The sequence below is a fragment of the Larimichthys crocea genome, chromosome XIX, assembly GCF_000972845.2.
Source record: "Larimichthys crocea isolate SSNF chromosome XIX, L_crocea_2.0, whole genome shotgun sequence".
Classification (NCBI taxonomy): Eukaryota; Metazoa; Chordata; class Actinopteri; family Sciaenidae; genus Larimichthys; species Larimichthys crocea.
In genome coordinates this window covers 2,273,299-2,288,001 of record NC_040029.1, presented here as the reverse complement: position 1 = coordinate 2,288,001, position 14,703 = coordinate 2,273,299, and the positions used below count along the sequence as shown (strand labels likewise).

The 14,703-nt window shown below is 40.3% G+C and overlaps 2 protein-coding genes across 4 annotated transcripts in view; one reads left to right on the top strand and one right to left on the bottom strand.

Annotated features, from left to right (window-relative positions):
* The first annotated feature begins 2,122 nt into the window (after positions 1 to 2,122).
* Positions 2,123 to 14,703, top strand: part of LOC104936900 (helix-loop-helix protein 2) — a 38,518-nt gene continuing 25,937 nt past the window's right edge. For both annotated transcript variants that reach the window (XM_027291690.1, XM_027291689.1), the window contains exon 1: positions 2,123 to 2,705. The gene's annotated coding sequence lies outside the window, so the exon portion shown is untranslated. The remainder of the gene's footprint in view (positions 2,706 to 14,703) is intronic.
* Positions 4,232 to 14,535, bottom strand: LOC104936904 (hemopexin). 2 transcript variants are annotated; one of them, XM_019255468.2, is made up of 10 exons: positions 8,144 to 8,249; positions 7,391 to 7,413; positions 7,184 to 7,279; positions 6,830 to 6,987; positions 6,572 to 6,725; positions 6,080 to 6,292; positions 5,886 to 5,978; positions 5,171 to 5,301; positions 4,917 to 5,064; positions 4,232 to 4,711 (listed from the first exon to the last, which is right to left on the bottom strand). In XM_019255468.2, exons 1-10 carry the CDS (start codon positions 8,197 to 8,199, stop codon positions 4,485 to 4,487), a joined length of 1,299 nt encoding a protein of 432 aa, XP_019111013.2. In that variant the 5' UTR covers positions 8,200 to 8,249; the 3' UTR covers positions 4,232 to 4,484. The 2 variants fall into 2 exon arrangements, 1 of the variants encoding a protein (XP_019111013.2); XR_003464277.1 differs by lacking the exons at positions 4,232 to 4,711; positions 4,917 to 5,064; positions 5,171 to 5,301; ... (3 more) ...; positions 6,830 to 6,987; positions 7,184 to 7,279 and adding an exon at positions 13,629 to 14,535 and having other exon boundaries at positions 7,398 to 7,413; positions 8,144 to 11,817.

The following is a 14,703-nucleotide window of genomic DNA, read 5'->3' as shown; positions in this document are numbered from 1 at the left end:
AGTGGTGAATGTGCTGATGTATCTGCTGTCTGGATGAAGCTCTAGCTGGTGGTATCCAGCTCTCAGATCCAGTTTGGAAAACACAGTTGCTCCGTATCACGTCGTCCATGGTGGGAGTTGATGTGGCGTTCTCTCTCTATGGCTGTGTTAGCTTGGCGCATGTCAACGCAAATTCTTACTTTGTCAGGGTCTTTGGGCTTAGGAGGTGCGACAATAGGTGAGACCCATGGTGTCGGGCCAGAGACCTCCTCAATGATGTCATCTGCCTCCAGTTTCTGAAGCTCATCCTCGACCTTCTGGCGGATGTGGAATGGCACGCGTCTGTGTGGCAAGTAGGTTTGATGTCAGTATTTATGTGAAGCTTTACCTGAAAATCTTTTAGCTTTCCGATGCCTTGAAACAGTTTAGGATGACTTTCCACCAGCTCATCTGTGACTGTGCAGCACTGTAGTGTGGATGATACTGCTGTGACCACTTTAATCAGTCCCAGTGCTTTAGATGTTTGGTAACTGAGAACATTGAATCTGTCACCTTTAATCACAAGAATGTGCACATTGTCTTTTTCTGTCCTTGCTCCACACTGCACTTGAAAGTACTGCTGACGGGCAGTGGAACATTGGAGCGGAAGGGGTAGATCTTGGTTTTGGTGGGGCTGAGTTTTGGACGTGGCACCAGTTTCTCAAAACTTGTTCCACTGACACAGTTTGTTGAGGCTCCTGTATCAATTAAAACCAACATACTACTGCTGTTCAGCTTGATGTGAGTCTGTGGCAGCTCTGAGATCTTGTCAGCATCAACTGCAAAAACATAGGCATCATCACTGCTGGAAGAGTTGTGCTGTTTTCTCACTTAGTGCAGTCTTTGTTATGTGATGGACTTTCTTAGGGTGTTGATTAGCCGTGTTCTGTGGTCGTTTTGTGTTAATGTCTTTTTTTTGAACGACATTGTCTTGCAAAGTGGTTTAGTTTACCACAGGCTCTGCATGACATTCTCCATCATGAGGATATTTACCTCCACAGTTCCTGCAGCGATTGTCGGAACGTCGTTTTTCTGACCATCTGCTGTTGTTTGGATGCTTCTCTACAATTTTTTGATCCAACATGTTGACTGTAGCTGTTGCGCCACTTTCTATGCCAATCACTTGTATTTCAGACAGTTCAAGTGTCCTTTGTCAAGAAGCTCTTCTAGGCTTAGTTCAGGTTCCCCTTGGCACTTTATGGTTCCTGAGTGGCTTTTCTGAAGATGTACACTTGATACTGGATGTTTTTCTTGGGAGACAAGTATCCAGATAACTTCTGCTTCGTGTCTGCATATTTGTCATCTTCTGCTGCAAACCTGTCGTAGATATCATACACTCGTTCTCCTGCTATGTGCAACAATAGTGCTTTGAGCCTTGCATATCCGGTAATGTTCATTGCAGTGGTGTAATTTTCAAACCTTTGCACCCATTTATTCCAGCGAGGTCCAACAGAGCTTGGGTGTTTCAGTGGCGAAAGGTGGGAGAGCAGCGGTGTCCGAGTTAACTCTTCATGCACATTTCGGTTTACTCCTCGTCGCCAATGTAGTGTTTGTAGTGTGGATTCATGCACCAGACGAACACCGACTTACTGAACAGCAACATGGTTTATTAACAGAGGCTTTTACACACACCGCCATCGCTGGCTCCTTGACTGCTTCACTAACTGTCCCTCCACTAGGTGGCGTAGTTTATACTGCCAACACATAACATTAATGTGAACATCACAGCTGTCCAATATGATTCAGAACAAAAGCATATTTGACCCGTGCATGAAAAATGATCACACACTGTAATGGCGAATGATGAATATATAGATGTAAACACATTTTAGGATTACTATTTTCAGATTTGTTCTCCAGATTTGAGAGGAAAAGTCAAAACAGAGAAAGTCAAAACATTTTATTAAGCATGAGAATATATGTTAGCATAGACGGATTACCGCATGGGCAAAGTGGGCGTGTGCCCAGGACCCCAGAGCCAATAGGGGCCCTGGGCCTTCAGAGTGTTTTCTTTTTTTGTAGAATAAAAAAAAAATATATGATTTTGAAAATGTAGTATAATAATAAAACAATAATGAAATCATTTGAATGTTTTAGAAATTATATTAACGAGTACTGCGTGATGACGCAATGACGTACGTACGCCAGCCGGGGTCAAACGCGCGTTTTTTAAAATGGAGAAGCGGGCGCTCAGTGGTTCAGCGAAAAGAAAACAAAAGAAACAAAAAGAAGCCAAAGATGCTGCTTTAGTGCAGAAAATATCGTCCACCCTTAACCTTTTTCACCAGTAAACCGAGGCAAGATGATGGTACTCAAAACAGCGGAGCCAGGACGACACCTCACCGCTCAGACTACCAGCAGGATGCTAACGCTGCTAGCTCAAGTTCACCGGAGACGGTTGGTCGTGGTGAAGCGGCACCGCCTCCTATGGACACCGTCCGGACCAGAACTACGGCGGACAGCGGAGCCAGGTCAGCGGCAGCCTGAGCTACGTTCTATCACATCTTCAGTGGAGGATGAGGCGGGAATGACAGTCAACATTTAAAAAATGAACTTCGGACAAAAATGAGCCAGAGACGCCTGAACAGTCTGTCACTCATGGACATAGAAGCCGAACTGGTCCGGGAGTTGGAGTTTGACATTATCCAGGACTTTTCATCGAGGAAGGCCAGAAAAAGATGATGCAGGTGAGTCTGATTCATGTCTGAATGTGTTTAAGGCTGGTATGTGATTGGAGGATGAGCGAAGGGGCGGGAAGTTTGTGAAAACAGTTTGAGCTGAAGTTGTTGTTGTTGTTGTTGTTGTGTTGTGTTGTCGTGGTTACGGCTAACAGTAACCGTTAATGTTCCAGACAATAAACGGACGTTTTTCAAACTAACTCATCGTCATGGTAACGTCAACACGTCCTGGCGGATGCTACAATATGTTTGTGCTGCAAAGACGAGTGTGTGCTGTGAATTAACGAGAATTAACATTTCCGTTTACTCCTCGTTCGTCGCCAATGTAGTGTTTGTAGTGTGGATTCATGCACCAGACGAACGCCGACTTACTGAACAGCAACATGGTTTATTAACAGAGGCTTTTACACACACCGCCATCGCTGGCTCCTTGACTGCTTCACTAACTGTCCCTCCACTAGGTGGCGTAGTTTATACTGTCAACACATAACATTAATGTGAACATCACAGCTGTCTAATATGATTCAGAACAAAAGTATATTTGACCTGTGCATGAAAAATGATCACACACTGTAATGGCGAATGAGGAATATGTAGATGTAAACACATTTTCAGATTACTATTTTCAGATTTGTTCTCCAGATTTGAGAGGAAAAGTCAAAACAGAAAAAGTCCAAACATTTTATTAAGCATGAGAATATGTGTTAGGATATCATTTGAAATATTTAATATGGTGATATGTTCATCCTGAGGCTTCAGAAACATTCATTTCTATCTATAAATGGACGCCAGATAAAATACTTTTAATATTTTAGGTATATGGATCACCTCAGTTTAGTTGGATTTTGGGGCTTCCTGAGGCCGAATACCCGTCTGAAAATGAGAAAAGTAGCACCAGATAAAATGTTAATCTCCAGACTTTATCCTTAATATGTTGGACATATGAATATAACATTGCATAATATAGATTAACTTCTGTCTGCAAATGAAAATATGAATTGTTTTGTGCTATCAAAGAACTGTTTCACGATTGTATTGGGATTTACAGTCTAAACCAGCCATAAGTATTTATTATACACCATCAAAATGACAATGAAAAAACAGTCATTTGACCATTATTGATTGACACTTGTTCCACTGTATTGACAGATACATACCTTGAACTAATTACAATCCTGGTTAAAATGGTAACTTTGACTGGTCTGGTCTTCAGACGTGATTGGAAAGTGGTTCATGAAAAACGGTTGCTTGAATTAAAATGTTGATACATTCACTCTGTATTAGGACTCTGTTAATGTGGTTGTTTCATGTTCTTGTCCATCTGATTCTCTCATTATTTCTGGTCTAACACATTCATTTGTACAGTAGGTCCTCTAGTGGGCAAACTCTGACATGGCTATTAACAAGTTCATTCTTCATGATCAGTTTCATATGTACAGAGTACATACAGTGAACCAATAAAAAAATGTATTTCTTATATCCCACAACTGTTTTCATCATAATCACTGAAATGAACAAAATAACTTCAACTCCAGTTGTGCAGTTTTCCACTTTTTATTCACCAAACAACAAAAGTCAACTTGACTATGATATCAGAGATGTTACTTTCTTTCATGATGCAACTTTCTTGCTTTTCATTGGTCCACAAATCCAGATCTTTTGGTATTTTTTTTTTACTGTGGTACTCTGTACTATGGATCTTTCATCCAGTCTGAATAAGTCATGTTTGACTCTGTTTTGTTTGGAGACACTGATAAGCAGTGTGAAATATCTTCTCATTTCTTATTCCTAATCCTGACATGACAACATTTCTGATGTAATATCCTCAGCCAGAGGGGCCATTCTGCCCATAGTTAGTACTGCGACGCTATCATAGTGGTAAAAGTGTGAGCCCTTGAACAATTGAATTCCCTTTGCATCGCACAGACCAGCATCAATGTCGGACAAAGGTAGAAGCTGTTCTTGGGTCACGACCCTGGGTGTGGCAGTTAGGTCGACATCAAGGAGCTTTTTTCCTATTGGAAAGAAATATATATAAAAAGATGTTTGTTAATTACTTGTGAGCAAACATAAATATTGTTTGTTTGTTTGTTTGTTTTTTTAATTTGAGCAATCTTTTTCTGTTTACCCATATTTCAAAAGTTTTACTATTATATTTATAATATTCCAAAAAAAAAGTTCAACCCAAAAAATAAGAATTGAGCATCCCAATAACTGTACCTTGGACTATATGAACTGTGTGTTCATTACTACAGACAAAAGCAGCATCCACATGTCCTTCAATGCCGAGTTCTTCCTTTAGAGTTTTAGGATAACCTTCGATCAGGGTGTAGACAGGACCAGATTTGTAGATGTAAACTTGATCATCCTGCAGATGTTTGGCAGAACAGGAGTGATATTAGTCTTAACTTCAACACATCTTAAGGTTTCTAATGAAAGCAGGAACAATTCTGATTAGTCACTTAAAGATTTACCTTAATCATATACATTTTGTCAGCATAGGAAAAGACAGCATCCACTCCATTGGTCAGTTCCTTCCACGACTTGGTGATTCTGAAGGCGTGACGGCCGTCACGATGCATGTCCAGACGCATGTATATGGGGCCTGAGTGGATTGAACTTTAGTCTTAGTGACAGCTTTATAGTAGACTCGAAAAATAATTATGATTTATATATACACTCTCATGTATATGCATCAGAGATGAAGCTAGAGCCAGCAGGCAATTATCTTAACTTATCATTAAGACTGGCTGCAAGGGGAAATTGCTACCCTGACCCATGCCAAAGTCCAAAAATACTGACTGTACCTCGAAGGCTTACTATTACCGTCTGGCTATTGTAAAGGGCTATATAAATAAACTTGATTGATTGATTGATTGATTGATTGATATTAATTACATAATCACAAGACAAAGTCAACATGCTCACATTTACAATGCAAACATGTTGACCATGAGAGTTGGTCATAAACTGAAGTAGAAATTCAAATTTCACATTGTAGTTTACATGTTGTAACTAGTTTTTGTTTAAATTTCATAACTCTGGCAAAACCATTCTAGCTGTTTCTACCTGCTAAGCTAATTGTCTCCTGGCTGTACTTCATCTATAACTCAGCAAGAAAATGAATACGTTCCCATAATGTTGAATTATTTTAAGGACTGCTATTTTTACTTTCTTTTTTTACTTTACCTGCAAAGAAATAACTTTTGCCAGCGTCATCAGTGGTGATGGCATCTATTTTAATCTCGCTGCATTTAGGAACTTTATAATCACCTCCATGACCTGCAATCAAATACAGAAGATTTGTCAAAATAGATTTCTTGTACAATATGATGCAATTGTAAGATTTGAACCAAATTCGGGGCAACTTTTGGTGAACTCACCAAAATTGGGGCAACTCATGAAGTAAGCACGGGCATCCTTCGGGTAGGTACCGTTTACCTCTCCGGTGACCGGGTTGAACCTGGTGAAGTTGTTTCCATGGAAACAGTAGTAGTACTCCAGCCAGCGGAAAGCAGAGGTACAGACAGGCAGGTGGTCCCATGTCTTTGTCTTTACTGTCTTTGTGCTAATGTCATAAACATGCACATCATGTCCTGTGGGGAGAAAATCCTTAAAAGTCTAAAAAGATAGATGATTCTGCCAATAATTGGTAGACCTATTGAATGTACTGCATGCTACAGAGAAGATACATTTGACTAATTGGCTTAAAGATTTCCACCTGCTGCTGCTAATTTCTTTCACTAGGAGGCAGCACTATCTTTTATAATACTAAGAAAATCCACTGTTGCATTTGTCAAGGGAAAATTCATCTACAGCCTAATTGTAGTGTTGATTTAGTGAGTTGAATATTTTTGTAGTGAATGTCAACATACCCTTGAAGAACAGAACTGAGTTGGCCCCACATTCTCCTTTGGGACACTCAACAGCAGAATCCAGATGATCAGGGATTCCTGGGAAGTCCTCGTTCAACTGTTTTGGATACCCCTCTTCCAGAGAGTGGTTATAGTAGCTGAACACCTTGTCATCCTGCACACATCAGAAAAAGTAGAGATCGGTGCTGGAGATCAGATATTGCTCTGCCTCTCAATTTGAATTTTTAACAGAATCACAAAAGTATCTGAACATCCTACCAGGAAGAAATAGATGTGATCGTGGTCGTCTAGGTTTTCTGCGTCGTGCATGCGGAAGGCAGCGTCAACATGGCCGATGTTATGGAGGTCATCAAGCTCCTGGAAGGATTCATTGGAGAGATGAGCTGGACCATGGAAACCCTTCCACAAGTAAGGACCTAAAGAGAAAACACCCTATAAGTTTTATTACACTGCAATAAATATACATTCAGTTTAGATAATATTCATAAAAAATAATTATAATTCAATGATAATCATAATGTTATATAGAGGCTTGGCTTCAAAGTAAAGAAAATGTATAGGATATTGCCAAACCTCATGTAAAAAAGACTCTATATAAAGAATGTTTCATACCCTTGAAGAAGTAAGTGACTCCTTTCTCATCAGGACTGATGGCATCAAACTCAATACCATCGCAGCGGTTTGGTAGAGCATGGTCATCATCATCATCTGTATTTCAGAGTTAGAAATATAAGATTGTTTTTTTGGTTTGGTTATGTGACTGATGCTTAGTTGTTTGAGAAAGCAGGGTCATGATTTTAAAGTTTATTAAAAACTCACGATGTCCTGCGTCGCCATGGTGACTGTGGATGACAAAACAAAAAGATCCTTATTTTTCTGCAGTTCAGTATATAGCATTATATAAGATTTCATTTCCAAAAATTGCAGTGTCATGAGGTTCAGGGGTTTTTAAGATGACACAGCATCTGATGAGTTTGCACTATTAAACTAACTCTTTGTTCAATTGATCCAACTGGTAAACTTTGAACTACAAACAGTTATGAAATGAAACAGTGTCCACAGTGTCCACTGCAATGTTTGAACTGATAAGAGAAGCAAGAAACACACAGACAAGTAGGAATGATCCAAAACAAATACTGGGGGTAGGCAAACTAACGGGATAACCTTAGGGTTTCATGTAATTTTAACAAAATTCAGCCTCAACAAATCGCTCAAAAGTTTTGTCAACACCTCTGAAACAGAAAATGCACAGTTTGAAGGGTTATTGCATTGGTTTGCATTATATTTTAAGATATTTAGTTTTCTATTCTGGATATATATGCTCATATATTGAAATATAACAGAACAGTCAAGATTTGTAGGGAACTTGCTGTGAAAAATAAATTGAATCAAACCATATATCCAGCACAGATCGCTTATATTTTGTAATTTTAACTTTACAACTTTATAAAAGTGAAGTAAGTAAAGTAATTTCTTTTTTTATTATTAATTTTTGCATTATTAGAAACTCCTGGCCAGAGTGACCTATTTTTAGTGTTAACTGAGAAGGTAGAAGAGTTCATTGATACTCACCTCTGAGCAAGAGCAAGTGCCAAGCACAGAAGCAGAATTTGGGTGAGCAGCTTCATCCTGGAGTCCTGTGACGTGGAGCAGAGCTGTAGCTGTGCAGGAGCTGAACCTGCACTTTTATACTGAAATGTACGTGGGTGGATGTTTCTGGAAGAATATTTGTACATGTGTGTAGGCGTGTGTGTGCACTGACATTATTGTTTGCTGTTGCAAAATCAGTTTTTCATGACCATGTACATTGGACCATCGTGCATTACAAATTATCATTTGATGATGTCTTTATATTATATAGTAGCATAGTAGTATTATTGATCTCTTTGGTTAACTTTTTACTACTTCTGTGTTTGACTTGTAGTTTCATCAAATCAAGATCAAAAAGCTCCCTTTGATCCTTTTTTGTTAGATTATTTCTAGTAGTTTTGCATTAATACCTAGGTTGTGTGATAATATGTGGTTAGGCAATAGCCCCAGTAAGAACAGAATCATACAAAATTAGTTGCAAATCAAACTTTAATTCTTTTACTCAGAGAACAGTAGAAAAATCAACAAGTCCCTCCCAGCTGAAGCTAACTAAATATTTGATCTGTTGATTACACTGAACGATTAAACTGAGAGTTCTCAAATTTGTCTTGATTATTGATCACATCTACATGCTTTTGATTATGGGCAAACTTCACAAAATGTTATTCAATATCATTCATCAAAAAAAAAAAATTAAAACCATGCATTAGTACTATGCACTACTCTTTGTACTAAATAAATGTAATCTGGTTATCTTATACATTTGCCTTGCATCTACTGAATATCATAATGAAAAAAGTATTATTTTGAAATCTCAACAAACATGATTTGATCAAATTAAAGCAGATAGGAGGTAGAGGCTGTATATTATATTCAAAGAAACACAATATAAATTTCTAAGGATATTGCCTGCTCTTACAGATTTAAGGATCACATTTTATAACTCTATCTGTATTTATTTCTATCTCTGTCTTCATCTGCCTCATTCATGTTCACTTGTAGCGGTAGATCTTGATGCAGTGATTCATGCTGTCTGACACAACGATGTGACCATCAGGGAGCAGCGCCAGGCCCCTTGGGCTGCTGAGGTTATCGCTCAACAGAGGCCAGCCAACTCCTTTGGATGGGTAGAGAAGAACACGGTGGTGCTGTTTCCCCCAGTCTGCCACCAGGACATCCCCATCGCTGTCGATACAAAGACCCCAAGGGCAGGTCAGAACAGGTCCCAAGCCGGAGCAGACTCCAAGGATTCTGATAGTGCTCCAGCCAGGCTCTAGCACTCGGATGCATGGGACTCGTCCAGCCTCGTTTCCTCGTTCGGATACTGCCATGAGCCCAGTGGTGAGACAGGCGGCCACTAGGTAGGGTCTGTGGTACCCAGTCACCACTGTGCGCTCCAATCTGGCCCCTGTTTTGGGGTCCAGCTTCAGGGAAGTTAGGGTGCCACGCTTGATATCAGCAACCAAAAACTCATCTTGACGGGTAACAGTCACACCTCTAGGAGCATCCAGTTCTTCATTGGTGGAACCAATCATTGTGCCTCCAAATGTTTGCAGGAGGCGGCCATGACGGCTGAAAACCAATACAGCTCGTTCAGCAGCACAAGTTAGAGCAATCAGACCCTTTGAGTTCACAGCTACATCAAAATAGTTGCAGATACGGGAAGACCTTTCTGATCCCGAAGGAGATACCTGCTGTACAACATTTTTCTGGAGATCAGTCACCTGTATTCGGGCGTTTCCACAGTCCACCACAAATAGCTGCCCTTTGACAGTTGCATGGACACCACTTGGTAGGTTGAAGTCAGTGCGGCCTGATCCTTGTTTTCCAAACTGTTTGACCAAATAAGCTGAGTCAAGTGCAGTTGAACCACCCTCTTCATCCAGTTCTCTTAGAGCAGGCACAACCCTCTCTTTCTTCTCCTTGTTGTATTGCTGTGACTCCTTGACTTGGTGCAATTTGTCTCCTTCAATTGCTGACATGGACAGAGATCTGCTCACACGATTTAAACCTAAACCCTGTGTAACACGAGTCTGGGATCTTGATTGTCGTTCATCAGAACTCACGGTGTTGCCATCACATTCTGTGGCATTCCCTTGGTCTTCTTCAAGAGGGAAAGGTTCAGAGGCAAGACGCATTCTGTTGACCTTTCTAATTCCTCCACATTCACCTTTGTCACTGTTAATCAAATTACCTGAGAGGTCAGCAGTGGACATTGAGCGGCAGTGCTCTTGCTTAAGGGATCCATTAACAGGAGTATTCACGGTATAGATGTAACAAGAGTCCTCACTGCCCACTGGGGATGGAGGGCCTTCACTGTCCATTAAACATTCATTTGTTTTTTTCTTGGATATAGTGTGTTGGGAAGGTGAATGATGTTTTGTGGAGATATCTACAAGACTGTATCTAGATAGTGAACCTTTGCGCCTAGTTTTTGGAGATGTTACCACATCACTGCTTTTTTCATCTGTTTCTTCAGGAGGGCAGGATGGTTCTTCACATGACACCAAGACAAGGGCCTTTTGCTTTCTCCTACCTTTCAGTGTGGAGCGCCTTTTGGTTTCATTTAGTCTGCCATCAGATTCATCACCTTCAGATTCTCCTTGACTGGAGACTGGTGGAATAGCAAGGAAAAGATCTTGGCCCTGTGTGTCTGAACACACAGACTCCACCTCCTCATCTTGGGATGACTCAGATACTGCACGATGTCTTGGTATTGGGGACTTTAAGGTGGGTGACTTGAGCTCGTCCTCATTCTCTGTAGAGCTTGACAGACGTAGTTTCCGGACAACACGCATGTTCCCACTGTTGGCCTTATTGTTCTCCTCTGGACTGCACCTTTGCCCAGGTCTGTTTGGTTGTGGTTCCTTTCGAATTTCAAGAGGGGTAATGTTTGTAAATGCTGCATCCCCTGAGTGCAAGGCACACTTCTGTCCTTGGGCGCCACAGACACCAATTGGGTAGGTCATACCTTGCTCTCGAACATCAAGTTCCCCTAAGCTTAAGGTCTTGGAACCAGGGCTTGATAAGTAACTGACTCTTTTCAGTGTGAGAGAGATCTCCCAAGGTTGCGTCACCTCTGCCACTCCTCTTTGAAGTTGATTTTTGTTGGATCCACCAGCGGTACTGCCCCATCTTTGTATCTGCTCCTTCAGTTGTCCAATTTTTCTAAGTTGCTGGTCAACAAGCGACTGCACAACTCGCACCGCTGCAGCATTCTCCCTCCTCACCTGACTAAGGTGCCGCTGGGCCTCTCTGTGCTCCTGTTCAACCTTCTCAAGAAGGCGACGTTCCTCTCTCTGAGCTTCAAACACAGCATTGTCCAACTCACGGTTCACCTCCTCCACTTCAGCCTGCTGTCGGTCCCTCAGGCTCTGCAGTTCTTTTTCTCCTTTCTCCAGATTTGAAAGGGCCTGAGTTACCCAGGGAGGTGGTGAAGTAAGAGATATGGGTGTAAAGATGGACTCCTGGGGCGTGAAGGATTGGGGAGGTGGGGAGGTCTCATCTCTCTGTCTTGGAGTGCTGTGTGTCAGCAGAGCTGAGAACCCAAGGAGGGCTCTTCTCTCCGAATGAGACCGCATTAACATTGCTGATGGCAGATTTGAACAATCCTCTTGTTGTGGGGTTTCAGTTTTCACTACTTTTTAAGTATTTGTCTGTAAAGGCAAAAAGAAAAATGCAAAATAAAAATATGTTATTAAAGCCCTGTTACTATGGCATTAAAAACACCCAAGTGAAAAATACTCAAATAGAAAAGAAAAAGATCTATAAAACAAAGTATTTTAAACAGTCATCCTGTAATGTTTTTAAAATTAATTCTTTACTCCTGCAGGAAATCTGACCTACCTGTTGACTGTGCATCACATTAACCCTGAGAGAACTTGTACCTTTCTGTTGCTGTTTTAAAAGTGGGACACAGGTTCCCTTTCGTTGCAACTTTATCTGTCCCACACAATATTCAGTTTCTCACAAGACTCTAAAGTGTTCTCATGTAACCACTGTCCTGTTTCCCTAAGGTCAGCTTTGTATTCAGACTGTTGGCAGCTTCTGATCACTCCAATAATAAATACCCTATATTGGATCTTAATCAACTGGTTACGCAAGCATATCTAATGTGCATCTCTATTGAGCAAACATTTGCCTTAAATTACCAGAGTCAAGACTTTTTCAGCTACTTCTTCATCTAAATTATATCTTCTAAGCAGCATTCATAGCTATTTCATGACATAATTAGAATAAACAGTCATTGCATGCCAAGATGTGGCAGAAGGGCTTTTGAGTTTGTTTGCCAAGTCACTTCTCTTAATGTCACTCATCATGAAACCTCATCAGTCTCAAATAGTTGCTTCCGAGTGCAGCACAGACCCTCATTGTCACTCTTGGTGGAAACAGCAGTGCTTATCTGCTCAAGGCATTGAAACTGAACTCGGCCTTTCACCACCAACACAAGGTATGTGAGAGACTGCCAGGAGAGGGGTCAGTTCTCTCTTTTTTTTTTTACCGAGTCTTTATGATCATGCAAAACAGGTCATATTCCTAGCTGCCAATTGTAGGTACCTGTGTGTGTATATGTTAACAGTAGACCTAGTTAGAGAGCCTCTTACCCCCCTGGAGCAAAACAACAAGGCTTTTGCAAGGATGAAAGAGCGAGGTGTCAGTTTACCTCTGCATGTTCACAATAAGGTCCCCCTGGAAACATGTGACCTCAGAGTGTCAATGGATAAAATCTGCTTCCCATGTTTTAAAAAGATGTTAAAGATGTTATCTGTGTGTGACATTTGCTGTATGCTGTTCTGGGATAGTTGACATTTCACTTAAATGACCTAAAGGAGAAATTAGGAGATCAAGGAGATCATGAATTATGGAGGACATAATCTCAAATGCAATCTCAATTTTAAAACTACAATTTTATCGCACAGATAGGTTAACAGATAAAGAGTCATCAATCTGTTTGTTTGGTATGAGGGAAAATGTAGGTTACGTGTCAGTAACAAATCCCTGTCACTCTCCTGGAGTGAGGCCACTGAATCTTCTCATGTTTCCCCACTTTAATGTTGAATGAGAGGCACTAGTTGCTAAGTTACCGGACGGCCTTCGCTGAGGTGCTGAGACTATAGAATAAATGATACCATTCATAATTGAGAGGATTATGCAGGATGTTCAGGAGCATTCCAGCGTATCCAAAACTAAACAATAGAGCCATTCACCACAAGTTACAGAGCATAAAGCTCACAGGTGAAGGACTCCTTGAAATGGTAAATGAAACGTACTTCAGTCAGTTTAAAAAAACAGAAATCTGTCTGCAGCAAATAACACAAAGGCTTCATTTTAAAAGTGTGTTTTAAGTATAAATGCAGAGCAGAAATTTTAAAGCAGATTTTAAGATGCAAAATGTAAGGATAAATATGAAGTCACACCTTTGCATATAGAAAAATAACATCTAAAACTTTTTTTTTAGATCTCTTACCTGGATTTCAGGTGAGTGTTTCTTCCTCCGCTGCTCTGCCTGCTCTGTCCTGCAGCCTAGACTTCTTTCTGCCTCCACCTCTCTCCGTCACTCCCCCGTCTCACTCCTCTTTCCCTCCTCTTTGTTTCCATTGTATTCGGCACAGGTGGCTGTCTAATATGATTCAGAACAAAAGCATATTTGACCTGTGCATGAAAAATGATCACATACTGTAATGACGAATGATGAATATATAGATGGAAACACATTTTCAGATTACTATTTTCAGATTTGTTCTCCAGATTTGAGAGGAAAAGTCAAAACAAAAGGGTTACATTTATTAAGCATGAGAATATGTGTTAGGATATCATTTGAAATATTTAATATGGTGATATGTTCATTCTGAGGCTTCAGAAACATTCATTTCTATCTATAAATGGTTGCCAGACAAAATACTGACATATTTACAAACTTTTAATATTTTAGGTATATGGATCACCTCAGTTTGGTTGGATTTTGGGGCTTCCTGAGGCCGAATACCCATCTGAAAATGAGAAAAGTAGCACCAGATAAAATGTTAATCTCCAGACTTTATCCTTAATATGTTGGATATATGAATATAACATTGCATAATAGATTAACTTCTGTCTGCAAATGAAAATATATATTGTTTTGTGCTATCAAAGAACTGTTTCACGATTGTATTGGATTTACAGTCTAAACAAGCCGTGAGTATTTATTATACACCATCAAAATGACAATGAATAAACAGTCATTTGACCATTATTGATTGACACTTGTTCCACTGTATTGACAGATACATACCTTGAATTAATTACATTTGCGTTTCACTCTTTGTCCACTAGATGTCAGCAAATGCAAAGCCTCAGAAAGAGGCCGGCCTGTGCTGTTGATGCATTGTGTTCTCTGAAATCAATTGTACTTTAAAATAGAGATCATATATGACAGTTTTATAGTTACAACAGTGCAACCTGCCCAACTCATTTATTTAATTCTGTAACAGCCTCACAGTGTACTGCACTTAGGCAGAGGACCTCAGTTTATATTGGACTGGGTCCACTTTAATAAAGCCAGA

Excerpts from the sequence above, each read along its gene's own strand:
- LOC104936904 (XM_019255468.2), bottom strand. The coding sequence starts at position 8,199 with ATGAAGCTGCTCACCCAAATTCTGCTTCTGTGCTTGGCACTTGCTCTT. Across the intron at positions 6,988-7,183 it reads AGTCACTTACTTCTTCAAGG|GTCCTTACTTGTGGAAGGGT; the intron begins GTATGAAACATT and ends TTTTCTCTTTAG. Across the intron at positions 4,712-4,916 it reads CACAGTTCATATAGTCCAAG|GAAAAAAGCTCCTTGATGTC; the intron begins GTACAGTTATTG and ends TCTTTCCAATAG.